The 15,093-nt window shown below is 36.6% G+C and overlaps 1 protein-coding gene and 2 long non-coding RNA genes across 5 annotated transcripts in view; 1 reads left to right on the plus strand and 2 right to left on the minus strand.

The window, feature by feature from the left end:
• The window catches only part of LOC135197061 (mitochondrial outer membrane protein SLC25A46-like), a 96,905-nt gene extending 91,293 nt beyond the window's left edge, over positions 1–5,612 (plus strand). For 2 of the 3 annotated variants that reach the window (XM_064224005.1, XM_064224006.1), the window contains one exon: positions 4,610–5,612. In XM_064224005.1, the coding sequence (XP_064080075.1) occupies positions 4,610–4,870 (261 nt within the window). In that variant the 3' untranslated portion in view covers positions 4,871–5,612. Of the gene's footprint in view, positions 1–624; positions 677–4,609 lie in introns of all 3 variants that reach the window. The other variant, XM_064224007.1, reaches the window with a different exon arrangement.
• LOC135197063 (uncharacterized) overlaps positions 4,218–15,093 on the minus strand; it is a 12,749-nt gene continuing 1,873 nt past the window's right edge. The window contains exons 2-3 of the long non-coding RNA XR_010310545.1: positions 4,590–4,826; positions 4,218–4,260 (exon numbers count right to left, since the gene is read on the minus strand). This is a non-coding gene — a long non-coding RNA (uncharacterized LOC135197063). The remainder of the gene's footprint in view (positions 4,261–4,589; positions 4,827–15,093) is intronic.
• LOC135197064 (uncharacterized) overlaps positions 10,404–15,093 on the minus strand; it is a 5,566-nt gene continuing 876 nt past the window's right edge. Inside the window, exons 1-2 of the long non-coding RNA XR_010310546.1 lie at positions 12,767–15,093; positions 10,404–12,707 (exon numbers count right to left, since the gene is read on the minus strand). The exon at positions 12,767–15,093 is cut by the window's right edge and continues 876 nt beyond it. This is a non-coding gene — a long non-coding RNA (uncharacterized LOC135197064). The remainder of the gene's footprint in view (positions 12,708–12,766) is intronic.

Genomic DNA, 15,093 nt, shown 5'->3' on the forward strand with positions numbered 1-15,093 from the left:
ACCTAGTTTGGTATTGCAAGGAAGAAACAAATAATTGGGACTTTTACTTCATTATTTGAACTTTTATTTTAATGTGTTTAGTTCTTAGAATGGTAATGATCATTATCATCATAAGTTTTCTCTTTACTACTGCTTTCAACTTTACTGAGCTCAACATGAAGTGACCCCTTTTCATTTGCCTCTGTCTTACCTGTGCACTTATAATCTCTGGTCACGTAACAAAAGTATTTTAAGGAGCTTGTCTGCTTTGAATGAAATAAGTTGTTAATACTACTGTATTGTCATGCATTAGAAATTAAGAATGCAGGTTTCTAGCATTTATATTACCCTTAAGAATGATAGGTCGAGGTTTCAATTCATCATTTAGCAGTGAACAAATTTAACTCAAGGATTGATTTTAAGCGCTAGTTGTGCATTGCTGATCATGTAATTAAGGCTTTTAATTTTTCTTAAGTAAAAATATTAAATTTATTGGCAGTTTTCATTGCATTTTCTCATCTTAATTTCTCTTTCACATATCTATTCTAATGTTTCATAACCACATTTGTGTATGACTGTGTTGTTAACTGTCTATTAATAATCATTTGTCACATCTATTTATAAAATGGTATATTTTGTACCCAGGCACAGTTTGTTCCCACTGATCCCGGAGCAGCAGATTAAAGGTTCTGTATAGGTAATGAAGACATTTGCAGCATGGCATCTAGCTTTAGTCTCAAAAACTGGATGTCCAATTTGTGTATGGTTGAATTTCCTTCCAGATTATTTGCATTGAATGGGCTGTAGTTGAAGAATTTTTCATGCTTCAGTTGTTGTCCATGCACATTTTTCGGGGTTTTACTTTTCGTTTTAGTACAGTAAGTCTGTCAGCTGCTGCACTGTTGTGTGAAGCACCCTTCACTTCAATTGAACCACATAGCAAGATACTCTTGATGGGTTTTCACTTTTCAATTGACTTCTTTTCCCAAAAGGATTAAATCCTCTGTCTGCACAAAATGTGGATGAAAATGATGGTGAAGGGAAGCAACTTTTTTACATGGTTACTGGAATTGTCTTGCTGGAAAAATGTCTTATTTCTTTGCTTACTCTCAAGGGAAAATTGGCCTTTTAACTAAATCATTATTTTATAGATTATGGTGGATTTTCAGGTTATTATATTATTATAATCATAAATTTAATGTATGAAGTTATTTTGAAATATTCTAACTAGAATCATGTCTTTTCATCACTAGAACATTTTCTTCCTTATTTGGTTTTGTATCATAATATAAGATTGAATATTTTAATCTTGTGTATATCGTAATATATTTCTTGCATGCTTTATGTTCTCCAGGATATATAAGGAAAATATGTACTGCCTGTCTGTACATGTTTTTGAATTGGATTAGTATGTTATACAACCAGTAGGAAAGATTTCTTTCTGTTCATAACTAGAGGTCCCTATCGGAATGCCAGTAACTGTGCTTAGTCAAAGTATGTAACATGAAATTTCAAGCTACCAGTGGTTGACTATGAGTGCTTTATCCAAATCTTTTATTGACATTTTTGCTTGTGCAGTGAGATTTTAAATTTGAGTGAATGTAAAACTGCAAGGAATTGACTGGATAAATTGTTGGGGGAAAAATGTGTAAATGTTTAGTCAACATTTTTGGGCTTCAGACACATGAAAGATACTCCTATGTAATCATGCAATAATGCTTCTATATTTTGATATTTTAAAATATTTTTTCAAGTTAGATCACATCAGACATGGTTATTTTGAAAAATGTAGAACCAAAAGCAGTACGTATAACAATGTTTGTGTTGTTTAATATATGAACAATTTTGCTTTCCACATTATAATATTTGGATAAAAAAAATGATTATGTGAACATCTTTTCTTCTTCCCAGCTTTATCCCTATTCAGGGTCACCGTTTATAATGAGTCTCTTCCATCTACCTCTGTCCTGTGTCATTTCCTCCCTTCTCCCTCATATCATCTCTAATACAATCTCTCCACCTGGTCTTAGGTCTTCCTCTCCTTCGTGTTCCATCCACCTCCACGTCCATCACTTCTCTTGCCGTGTGTTGCTCTTCTCTTCCCATCAGGTGGCCATACCATTTTAACCTTGCCTTTTGCACTTTCTTTGATGCTTCAGTGACCTTTACTGTACCCCTAATTTGTTCATTTTTAACCCTGTCCTTTAATTGTATATAAGTGACCTAGATTAGTCAGATGCTTTAATTGTATAAGTAACCTAGGTTAATCGGGTAATGAAACAGACCATCCGTATTGAAATATGTAACTGTCATGCTGGTGTCTGAAGAGGCAAAAGTGAACTTCTCTTGAGGTATGGAGTCATCTGTTTTCTCTTTTTGAGAAACAGCCTGTGTATCAGATAAGTGTAGAGGACATTTTACCTCCTTGAATTATCTCCTTTCTTTGGCCTTTGGGATTCATTGTGGCTGTAACAAGATTCCTGTGGCATGTCTATGCAGAGGGTTTTTAAGCTCAAGGGACTCTCGATTCCTATTTGATATATATCTCAACTTTTCACTCAGCTGGCTTTTTGGGTATCATTGTGGGTGTCCTCCTCAGCTGTTTGGAGCAGAAGCTACTTTAGTCTTGTTATTGCACACATTTACAGATGAAACTAGAAGCATCTGGAGGAGTCATATAAAAGTACCTATGTTTGAGGCATAGGAGAGCATTTCAGGTATTACCCTGAAAAGAGAGCCAGTTGTTGATGAGCAGAATGGTAGCTACAAGGCTTACTGTTATTAGAGATCACCAGATTTTTTGAGGATCAAGAAAGCAGCTCCTGTGCCTGCGAGTATTGAATTTCACCAAATGTATAAGATTTAACGTGACAATGGCAAGTACTAAAGCATCAGCAGTCAAGGAGAATCAGAGGAGCATTATGCTACTAGAAGATTGAAAATGCAGGCTATGGTTTGTCAGCAGTTGAGGGAAACTACTTTAAAGTCACAGTGGCTCTGTAGCTACAGCTTCAGTTACTGATGTAAGAGCACTGGCTTTATAGTTAGAAAATGTCAGCTGCTACCAAAGAGTACTGGTTTTTATCACTTTGAAAAGCCAACCCTCAGTAGAGACTGCTCAGCAGCAGAATAATGGAAACTAATCCAAAGGACTACTGGTGTTCATGACGGGAAAGAGCAACAACTTTAACAGTGGTTTTTAAGGCAAAGTTAGTTTAAAGGAACAGCAGCTATTGAGGAACACCTTTTAAAGAATATAAGTACAAAAAAAACTTCAGCTCAATAAAAATCATCTACTATTGAAAGAGGGGTAGTGTTTGAAGACCAATATAGTTGCTGCTGTCAGAGAGAATTAGTTGTTGAACAGACAGGTAGCCAAAGCAATAACCTATGAGAATGATGCCAAAGACTGCTGGCTGGTTTTTTGATGTGGAAGAACATTTGGTTTATATGTTGAGCATTAGTTTACCAGCAGCTGAGGCAACTATAATGGAAGAAAAAAGCAGAGTAGTCCATGTTACAGTAACCCTCAGATTGCTGGTTGCACAATTAAAACAACATGACTGGGAACTGGCTATGAAAAAGCACATGATGAGCAAGAGAACTGTCATGGCAACAGTTCTGACTGAGTGCTGGTTGTTGTGCTAGGTTTTGATGGGCATGGGAAAAGCTGCAGAGATAAAAGTGATGGCTGCTTAAGGGCAAAATCTAAGCAATCATGGGAATACATAAGCCTTTGGCCAAATTTTTTGAGCAGAAACAACTGACAGATCTAAGAGAGTAACATTGTAAGTTGGCATGTCAGCAACAGCTTACATACAAAGACTGTTTTGGGAAGTTTCTTGGACAGGTGTGGCTTTAATCATTAATCATAAATAGCTGAGGACCACAGAAGCAACTTTATACTTTGAATGAGTAGTTCTGTAGCAACCTTTTGGTTGAGCTCCAAATGTTTTAGGCCCTAGATGAACCCCTGCTGTTAAAGAAACATATCATTTATTGAATTACCATTGTCTCTCTTCATAGTTTGATGTCAGTTGTCTTGTACCTTAAACTCTTGTCTCTCCAATAGCTTGACGAATTCAACTGGTCTCATACTAGTGAAATATGCTTGCAGATCTAAAAATATGCATTGTATACAAGTTTCCTTGTATATAAATCTTCGGTCTTGTCTATTAACACCGCAGACTACTTTCTCCTTGAAATGGAATACGTAAATGACTTGCTGGTGGTGTGTGTAGCATGTTCACTCATAACATAGTAACCACTGGTGGCCACCACCTGCAATTACGTCATTTGTGGATGGTATAGTTCAGTGACAAAGATATATAATTAGCTCACAGAAATATGGAGATAAGCTGCAGATTTCTAAACTGGAAGCACAGTGGCTATAAAGTTAAGATAATGTGAAATATGTAATGTAGTAATGTAAGAGTTATATTTAATGTAAAACTACTTAATATAAGAAAAATGGCATATTTTCTTTAAAGTAAGGTTTAATTTCTAGTCATTAACATCAGTTCTTCTGAAGGAAAATTTTTTCCCTATTAAGCACTAATCTTGTGTTATTGCAGCTACCTTGCCAACCAGTTACATTGGATGATAATTACCAAAGTTGTGCTTTTTGCAGGATTTAGTGGCTCCCTTGACACCCAGTGCCCCCTATCCTCCTGCCTCTGCTATGCATAAAGGGATACAAAGTCTTCATTCGTCACCCCTGAACACCTCCCAGCACAGTTCACCAAGACAGATGCCTTATGGAGTCAACATCACGCCAGCTTCGGGGTCTAGAGGTTCCTCCAGTCATGCCTCACCAGCTCACAGATTGCAGAATGTTGATCTTAAAGCTGAGATGGAAAAGCACAAAATGAATTTATCTTTTGAAGACTAAAGACAACATACAGATGTAAATGCATTCACCCATTTTGAATTTTAATCAGTACAGTATTTTTAATTCACATTAATTTACAACAATTTTCATGATGCACAACTGCTTTTTCACTAGTTTTTTACTCCATATACTTTTCCTTTAACCTTTCCCACAACCAGCTTAAACTAATGACTCTTATCTTGATTCTCAATACTGAAAGTGAAAGTATGCACTTCACAAGTTTTCCCCTTCCAATATCTAGTTATAATTTCTATAGAGTGAAAATAAGTTTTTTTTTTTTTTTTTCCTACAAACAACATACTACATGCATTTTACTGCAGCTTTTGTTTTAGTCTGGAACATCTTATTTGCGCCATATTGCTGCATGCACATAAACCACATGCCGGTATGCATTTGCATCATACATATGTAAATACGTATATATTTCCAGTATTGTAATTTTATGCCGATATGAATTTTTAGTTTCGTAATTTTATGTAGCTATCTGCTAATTTTGGACATGTTACTTGTGTTGAAAATGTATTTTAACTTTCCCTTTTGTCTCTAGTAGCAGTTTTGGACTTTATGATGTAGACTTTTTGTTGCATCCTGCTCTTACTTATACAGAGAAGTATACAGTATATAGTGCTTAACATGAAACCTTTATGCTATTGTTAATGTTCATGCAGACGAGAAAGGATCTTGTAAAACAATTATGACATGAACTGTACTTATTTTGGAAATATTAAAGTACAATAAATTTGATGTGGATTTCAGACTGAATTAAGAGGACATTATAAGTTGACTTTCAAGCAGTGATGAAGAGGGATTTTGGGAAACAGGTACTATATGCTAAGGCTACATTTAGAGTTTATGCTTTAGGATTCCAGTGTGGGATGTGAAGTTACCCCATGCAATGGCAGGTTCAAGGCAGCACTTTGATGTAAACCCCAGTGGGTAAATTTGAGGATACTATTGTGTACTACCAATTTCGGTGCAATTTTAAAAACATAACCTGCACTTGGTATGAAGATAACTACTCACGCATAGTACATATGTGTACATGTACAAAATGGATAAAAATAGCACATTTTGATAAAAGTTGTGTATTTTTTCTAACATACAAACCTGGAGTCATTGACATATGATTTAGCTTGTGTGAGCTGGAATGGCTGTTTAACTACCAATTGTAGGGGGGGAAGCCCACCCCCTCGTCAAGTCTGCATTCCAATGTGCCTTTTGGACCATGTACCCCAAAAAGAGGGGTAGCCGAGGTGGGATGTACATGTAAAGAACTCAAGGTTTGTGTTTGTATATTAGGAAAAATACAAATTACTACTTTAAAAATTTGCTATTTGTTCCTACACAAATATAAACTTTTGTTCTTTACATAGGAGACTTGGTTGGGGGAAGTCAGGGCACATCTCTGAACCAACTGGTTGATTCTACACACCCATTACTTTTGAAGAAGGTTTGGAGGAACCCAAAAGTGTCAGAGCCAATAAAACCAACGAGTTTGTTTCATTGTCTATCCCTCTCTCCCTTAGTCTAGAGAGAGAGAGAGGAGAGAGACACGCATCCAATCCTCCATCTACCTGCTTCTCTGCTGAAGAGAGAGAGAGAGAGAGAGAGAGAGAGAGAGAGAGAGAGAGAGAGAGAGAGAGAGAGAGAGAGAGAAGGCCAGTGACTTACACACTTCCTCAATTATCAAACACCTTAGACAAGACGCTACCTGTCCCCTCAGGGGAGCCAGATGAGTTACAAAACTTGGGCAGCCATTACACGACCGAAGAAAACGTGTCCAAGGACTTGTGGGTAAGACCCCACAGATAAAATGAGGTAAATGTGGTCTGGCACGGCCACATACCTGTTTGTAAATCCTGGTGAACCAACAGATTCTTCTGGAATGCAAAGGGTGATGGCCTTAACTTCATGAGCTCTTACCATAAATGAACTTCCCTCCACCTCTTCAGATGAAGAAAGCTTGTTTGAAGTCTCTGGATCCTGAAAGAGATTGTGTTCTTGGACCCTCTTTCTTAGCTAAGCCGGTACTTAAAAAAGAGGCATCAGCGCTCAGGCTTGAGATGTCAAGTTCCCTTGAGGCAGTACCTCAGCACCCTAATTGGACAAAGTAGCAACTCATCCCGGAGATTGTGGTTTTGGACACCTTTTTCTTGGCCGAGCCAATACATACTAACAGAGGCATCAACACTTGGGCCTGAGATGTAGTGTTCTCTTGAGGTAATGCATCAGAACCCTAACTGTGCAAAGTAGCACATCGTCAAACCCTAACTGTACAAAGTAGCATCTCGTCCTGATCATTGTCTACACAGTCCTTTCAGGAGGGGGATTAAAAAGGATTCGAATCTGGTGTCAGGGACAGACAAATTCTGGGTCTTGGTTATGAATTCTGGGACGAACTCGAGCATAGATCCCCATCCCCTCGAGTGCTACCATCAAAGGCCCTAACGCTAGCCTACTCTCTTCACCGATGCTTGGGCAAGCAAGGAAAACAGTCTTAGTCACATCTCTGATGACTCCCTCAACAGATCATGCGCTGTACAAGATAAACTCCTAAAGGTGGGTCATTTCCCACTCAGGGGGGGCCTGAGTTCCTTGGGGTGGGCAAGACTGTTTGAAACTTCCCAGAAGCATAAAGATCTCTCAAGAGGATGAGAGAGCCATTCCCTTCACCTGAAGGACTTGACCAAGGGCCGCTCTATAACCTTTAATGGCCAAAACGTTTCACACAATGGTAGCCAAATGCAAAGTGGAGTGCAGAACAACGAGTGGATGGGGCTTCCTCTCTACCGTTGATAGTTAAAAACCTTGTCTGAAAGTTAATTTGGCCATTCCAGCTCACATTTGTAAGCTAAATCCTATGTAAAGAACTGCATGTTTGTATTTGTGTAGGAGCAACTTGGGAATAAAAAGAAATACAAGAACTGATAATACAAATGGAAGACGAGTATAAAAGCTAATAAAACATTAAATAGAAAATACAAACTAGTCAAAACTAGCAAATACAAAGTAAAATGAGTGTTGAACTGTCGAGTGCCTTCTGAGAAACAAGTCGTACAGTATCTTCTTTATGGAAAAAGACTGAAATTAGGAGGTCTAGTTTGCTCTAAGAGAAACATTTCTGTAAAATCTTGATCAGTGAAATGATGGTCTTCAGCTAAAAAATGCTCTCTCATGGCTGAAAATGGTGGTTTGGAAAGGGGGAAATCATATTGTAATAGAGCCCTCTCTCTCTGTTCCAAAATGGTCTACTACAACACACAAACTTCCCTTCTATGATTGCAATCGTTTCTATGATTGCAATCGTAAGAGATGTTATGATTCGTAAATACGAGAAATAGGTCTACACAAATCCAGACTTTTTCTTGCAACCCTAACCTTAGTGATTCCTTAGAGCCCTGAAACCATCACAGACTGCTCCTACTGATGGCCAAGTAGCCTTCCTTCCCTGTCTTGAGGCTTCGATTTTTTCTCAACCTTTAAAATATAGGGATGGCCTCCTTTGCTACTTCTAAAACTTACAGAATGTTTGGTTAATAATGTGTCTTCAGCCTGAAAGATACAATAAAGCAGTTTTGCATATTTAATTAAAATATAAATAATTTAAGATTTATTTTTTAAATATTTACCTAGCAATTATATAGCTTTACTTCCACGCCAGCTGTAGTCTAAGATTTACACAAAAAATTATGAGAACACTTGGTTTTCTTTGAAAATCCAAATTCTATCCATTTACTTCCCCCACCCCACCCCACCAGGGGACCAATATGTATAAAAAGTTCATAGCCAGTCAGTCTACTTCTGTCCAGTTTGAATGTGGAAAGGCAGGGAAGGAAAATTGTGTAAGAGGTGTTTAAAAACTAAATCTTAAGTATTTATGCTTTTGAAATAGACGTTACCTCTCCATTAGAGCTGATTCCCAGGTTTGAAAAAGGTGGGCAAAATAGAAATCTGCAATATTTGCCATATTTAATCTCATCATGGCCAGAAAGCTTTCTGCTAGGTTAGTTCAGTAAAAGAGCAACAAGACAAGACCTCAAGATCATTAAAAGATACACAGATGGCATACTTGGGCTAAGAAGCCACCCTTTCCAACCTGGCTGGAATCTACAGTCTACCAGAGTTGTTTGGTTGAAACTGATAAGCTATATAGTACAACCCAAATTAAATGATGCCTTATGAAGTACTACAGAAAAGGTCTCATGTCAAATTTTCCATTAGTCTCTACAGATTTTTATTAAACCTTTAGGTTGTGTCTGAACTATTCAGAATATATTAGTAAAAATATTTACACATGAGAGCATGCTTTGGGTACCCCACAAAAATTAATAGCCTACATAAGGTTAGGCTATTTTATCTTAGACTATTTCATCCTGCAAACTTGGTAAAGAAAATAGTGATTTAATAACAAAATAAAATGAATATCATGATATCACCTGTTCATTTTTTACCCAGAGCTATACTCAGCCTGACATCCTGTACACCAATTTAGGTTACAAAGAGAAAAGAAAAAAAACAAAACACATACAAATCGTCTGAAGATACTATGATATGCAAAGTACTACAACTAATGACGTACACATTAAAAGAACATTGCTTTTGATAAATTTCAAAACACTTGCTAAATATGTCTAAAGAAATAATGCTTTACTTATGATGTATAACTATAGCTTTGTTACTGTATTACTATGTAACTATATAGCTTTAAGTGTTTTGACCCCACAACCTATGTCTGGAATGTGAGTCCTTTAAGTATATTGCCCAAGACGTTATCTTTTTTGAGTTCGTGAGGCATCGAGTAACAGAATGTTGAATAAAATCTAGAATGGTAAAATAACCTGATTATTCAGTAGTATGCAACTCTGAAGGAAGCTAGAGTTTTCATAAAAAATTATGAATATTAAACGGTTTCATTCCCTTTGAAACTTACCTCACAATTAACATATTTAGAATATAGATAAAAAGAAAAACAAAGTGAAGAAACTACGTACTGCAATATTTATAAATCTTGCTTAAGGAACAAACACTGATATTTAAACCTTGGAAACATTTTTGTTGGTACATAATACTTAAATGAAGCCTTGATGGTGTTTATTATTAAGCATTTTCTTGACCAAGAGTTTCTGAATACTGTGCTTGGCTTTTTGAAAACCTGCAGAAATACTGCAAGAAATAAATAACCATCTGTGCATCTACAAATTAATCATTATGTATATATTATATGCAAAAAGGTTTTAGACTATGATTTGGACTGACATTAATAATAATTTATATTTATATGTTAAATAACTTTAACATATACATCTGCCATTAAAAATCAGCTAGATTCCCACATGATATTCTTTTACACCAACCAATAATCATCCCTATTTCAGTAATGTACTCTATAATAGTTTCCCTAGCATACTTGGTTAAAAGGGGCCACCCAATTGCTTTACAGCATTGACACATATCTACGTTCTTGAAGGTAACTCGTTGATTGTGGATACCCTTTCCTTCCTAGGACCGTGACCTGTTATAATACTCTCTGGTATTTCCTTCTTTTTTTTTTTTTTTATTTTTTTTTTTTTTTTTAAACAGAGTTTAGAGCTAAATCTTCTTTTTAGACTCTACCATCATAAATGAAGGCTTGTGATCATAAGTTAAATTAGATTTAAATATAAACTATCACCAGGTAACTCTCTCCCTCCTTTGAATGTAAATTCATAATTTTTGACTTGACTTATATTCACATCATTTCCATTAATTATTGGGTTCGTTTGTCTTCTTTTAATCAGTCACATTTTTCTTTTGTTTCTTTGTTTTTTCTTACATTTTACCTATTGTCAAGGTGTTATTTAACGATTGCACAAACGTATTTTGAAGAATGAGCTCTCTCTCTCTCTCTCTCTCTCTCTCTCTCTCTCTCTCTCTCTCTCTCTCTCTCTCTCTCTCTCTCTCTCTCTCTCTCTCTCTCTCTCTCATTATTTTATGCTATAGTTTTGCTATATTATTTTATTATTTGAAGTTACATTGGTCTACCTTTACAAATTAAAGGGTTCATTTATTTATAATTCATTGATCATTTTATACCAGGGTAGATCCTATTGTAAATTTTTATTGTACAAAAGTAGATTACGTAATCTACTTTTCTTCATAGCCACATATTTGTCTGCACTGTAATTCATTCACAGAAATATATTTGCAGAAAATATTTGTATAGACATTATATATAACTTCATTTGCTTGAGGGCTGATCCTTTGTTTTGGCGAGATATCCATTGTTCCTTGTGTTGACATAAAGGTCCTTTAATGGGAAGGGTTAACCCAAGGCTGCTGACCCAAAATTATAATTGTTCTTCCTCACAATGGCCTTAGGGTAAACGCAGATGTGGCAGCATGAGGAAAGCCTGTCACAATGACTTAATTAATAATGAGAGGAGTGTCCAAAATAATGCAGTTTTTCAAAGAATCAAAAGTGATTTTTCAATAGCCCTTATTTGCACAAGAGGAAAGTCCATTTGGCATCGCTCTCTCACCCTCCCAAGCCCCTCCTTTAACCAAGTACGTTAGGGCTATAGGTGTCAAATTTAGCTAATAAAGAAATTGCCGGAATCTCCTTCAATGTATGAAATTAAGGGAACAGCAAAGGTTATATAAAATTGCTTAATAATAACATATGCAATAATGCTTGATGCAGAGCACAAGTTGAAGCAGTTATTGGATCAAATATGTTAGGTCAGGTTGCTTCCTATATTTTCCTCGGCAGGATTCAATCTACAATTCAGTCGTTACATAGCCTTTAGGCTGATTTAACTAAAGTTAAAAATTCTTTGGATTACTGTTTAAAGTTTGCATACAATTTTGCTCAAATTTGTTCTTTTTTTACAATTGGCAAGTCTAACCTAGGATATCTGTATGCTATTGACAACAGTTGAAAGTTATTTGAAAAGACCTTCATCATGCGACCAAAGAAAGTTTCATGTACAAGCCCTTCTGTAAGCAAAAAGGCAAGAAACACCATAGAATTTAAGAAAGAACTCTTAGCAAAGTCTTGGAGGCAAAAATTTGTGAAAAAGCAAGGATGTTGCATGCCGGTCTCAGTAGGAAAATGCTTACAACAAATGCTGCTGTAGGTGAATTCAACGCCAGCAGAGGCTGATTTGAAAAATTCTGAAAGCAAACGGGCATACATAATGTGCCTACTTCAGTGATTAAAGACATTTGCAAAGTGGAGTGATGTCAAATATTTTGTGGAGAATTATAATCCCTGTATCCAACATCTTTAATGAAAATACTTTGTTTCACTTTAGGTAAATTTTAGAGACACCAGAAACAAATGTCTCTGAACAGGTTTTTTGTACAACAGGGGTCCAGCGAGTCTCAAGCTGGTCCTAGTGCCAGTAATAGACAAAGAAGGAAAGTAACCCTAGATAGGTTCTTGATACTTGAAGTCCTTCTGGAGGGGGATTCCCCTTTCAAACAATAATCTTTCCTCATCCCTCTCCCATCCTCTCCGCGTTCCATACGCTAACAAGAGTCTTCCATAAAGGTAACAAAGGTAAGAGTGATGTTAATTATTTATCCATTTCATTAGTCATTTATATTTATTTCTCATTGTTTCCTGTATATAAAACTGTTTTTATTCTCTATAATATATATTTTTGGATGTCTGGAACACACTAATTGATTTACACTATTCCTTAAGGGAATTATTGTTTTGGATTTCGTACGTTTCAGAATTCGTGAGACGTTCTGGAATGGACTACGTACACAAAATGAGGTTCCACTGTATTTGTTTCTTCTATTCCTAAGATGCCATTTAACTTGAAAAGTGCACTGGCTTATATCACTGATCCTAACTTAATCTGAGACTCCATAACACCAAGGAAGCCACAACAGCGAACCCTTGTTTACCGCCTGAGGGCCCTTTCACACTATGCGATTCTTGTAGCACCAAGATACGATTGCAGTGCCGGATCTAAATGCGACACAAAATTGCGCAAATCGTACATTTGTCCGATTGCTGCACAAAGTGATCCAATTTTTGACAAGCGCTTGCAGTCTGCTCTCAGCCTGTAGTGGTGGCTAGATGGACAGGAAGAGAAAATTGCCTTTATTTATTACATTTGAGAAAAAAGAAGATAAACCCTAGGATTCACTGGGTACACCCTTTGAATACACAAAGGCACTTGTACGGTGCATTTGCCACAATTTTCGAGGAGCTGAAGAGAGATAATAATAAATTTTGCAATTACTTTAGAATGTCTAAAACAACCTTTGAGGAACTCTTGTCACGTCTACATGACCAGTTGCTAAAAGAAATACGACATTCAGAGATGATATTTCGCCAGCACAACAACTGGCAGTTACCATCAAGTAAGAGGAAATAATATGGACCTTTCCTTGTAAATTTGCTTTTCCATATAGAAATTAAAAAGGAGAAATGAAAACAACTAGTGTTAGCTGAAATATCTCTATTTATCAAAAGTATAAACTGATGTATCTATTTCAAAAACTAAAATCTTTTACTTTGATATAAAAAATCCATATCTCTCTCTGTTTCATTAATTAATTAATGTAAATAAAACGTAAGTGTTAACTATAAAAACTTCTCAAAAAATCATATATATCGAAATCAAAAGCTATTAGTCCTCTTTTATATCAATAATCTGCCGATAACCTTCTAATAATTTCAGTATCAAAACGTATATGTAACCTTAATGAAAAAAACAGCAAATCATTTCTCAGTAGTTTATACTTAAGCTATCCATATCTGTAGTTCTTTCTTATTTACGAATAACACTATTGTTATTATTATTATTATTATTATTATTATTATTATTAGTATTATTATTATTATTATTATTGTATGGTCTTTTTTCGTTGCATGGAACCAGTGGTTATTCAGCAACGGGAAAAACACCATTTATATCCCTCAAATGTTTTCAATACCCAATCACCAAAAGCAGCGGAGGTCTACTGCTGTCGCACGTATATGCAGGAAAAAATCGCATAGTGTGAAGACACGTATTGAAGGCAATGGCCAACTGCAATCGCGTCTGGGTGCAGCACCGGACATGGCCAGTGTGAAAAGGTACAATAGAGATAATAGTCGACTGCTAGTCGCATGTAGGTGCGACATCGTGTCGCATTTACGTACGACATAGTGTGGTAAGGCATATCAGCGACAGCAAGAAAAATGGCGACGGAACAGCATGAACCGCGGAATAATACATTAGTTTTCGCCGAAAAACAGATGTTTTCAGGCTTTAACGAGCTGAAAAAAGCCATAGACACCTATGAAGACTCAAACTTTAAAAAAAAACTGTATATACGTAGGTCACGAACGATCGAATCGGCCCTGAAAAGAACTCCGAAGAGGAGATTCAAAGAGGATTATAGTATCTAAATATATACACTACCATCGTACCTTGGTGACTTTCTCGGCCCTTTATTTCTGCCCGACATCGACAGTTGCAAAGGGCCGCCTTTATACACTTTACAGAATTCTTTTAATTCACTTCATTGGGTATTGTAGCCGTCGGAGAAGACTATAGAAGTTACCAGCTAGTGAAATGGCAAAATTAAACAAAATTCAGCTCTATGCCATTAAAATTGGGATAGTTTTGTTTTTGTAGCACAAAAAAGCGGGACAAAACTCACAAAAGCAAAACAAAAAAGGGAGAGGGGGTTACATTTTGCTAACTTTAAAAAAAGGGGGAGAGATGTTCAAAAAGCGGAACTGTCCCGCCCAGGATCCATACAGACACACTCTCTATGGATCCTGGTCCCGCCTAAAAGCCGAGCTCTGGTCACATAGTATGAGGATGCAGGCTTCTTCGGACCTTGGTTGATTCGGACCCATACTAGTAATTTTATATTAAAGCAATGGGTATTTCTATATAAGCTTTCCGCATCGTTCGTCCCCGCCAATACGAAAGCCACCAGGAATTGGGGCGTCAAATGTATTTCGCTGTGTTTAGTATGAGCCCCTGGGGGTTAATTACAGTCGTCCGAATAAATATTACTTAAAATTCCTGTTCAGGAGGTAAAACTGCATAGAAAAATCGGCCAATCATATGAAGGTCCGAATAAGCCTGGATAAAGGTCCGAATGAATCAGTACATGGTCCGAATCAGCCAAGGTCCAAATAAGCCTGTTCCCCAGTAGGATTAGAAAACTGGTAAACGGATACAGCTAACTGCTGTACCTACAGCAAGTCAAGAGCGCAATACGGCACC

Source organism: Macrobrachium nipponense, chromosome 18 (genome assembly GCF_015104395.2).
Source record: "Macrobrachium nipponense isolate FS-2020 chromosome 18, ASM1510439v2, whole genome shotgun sequence".
NCBI lineage: Eukaryota > Metazoa > Arthropoda > Malacostraca > Decapoda > Palaemonidae > Macrobrachium > Macrobrachium nipponense.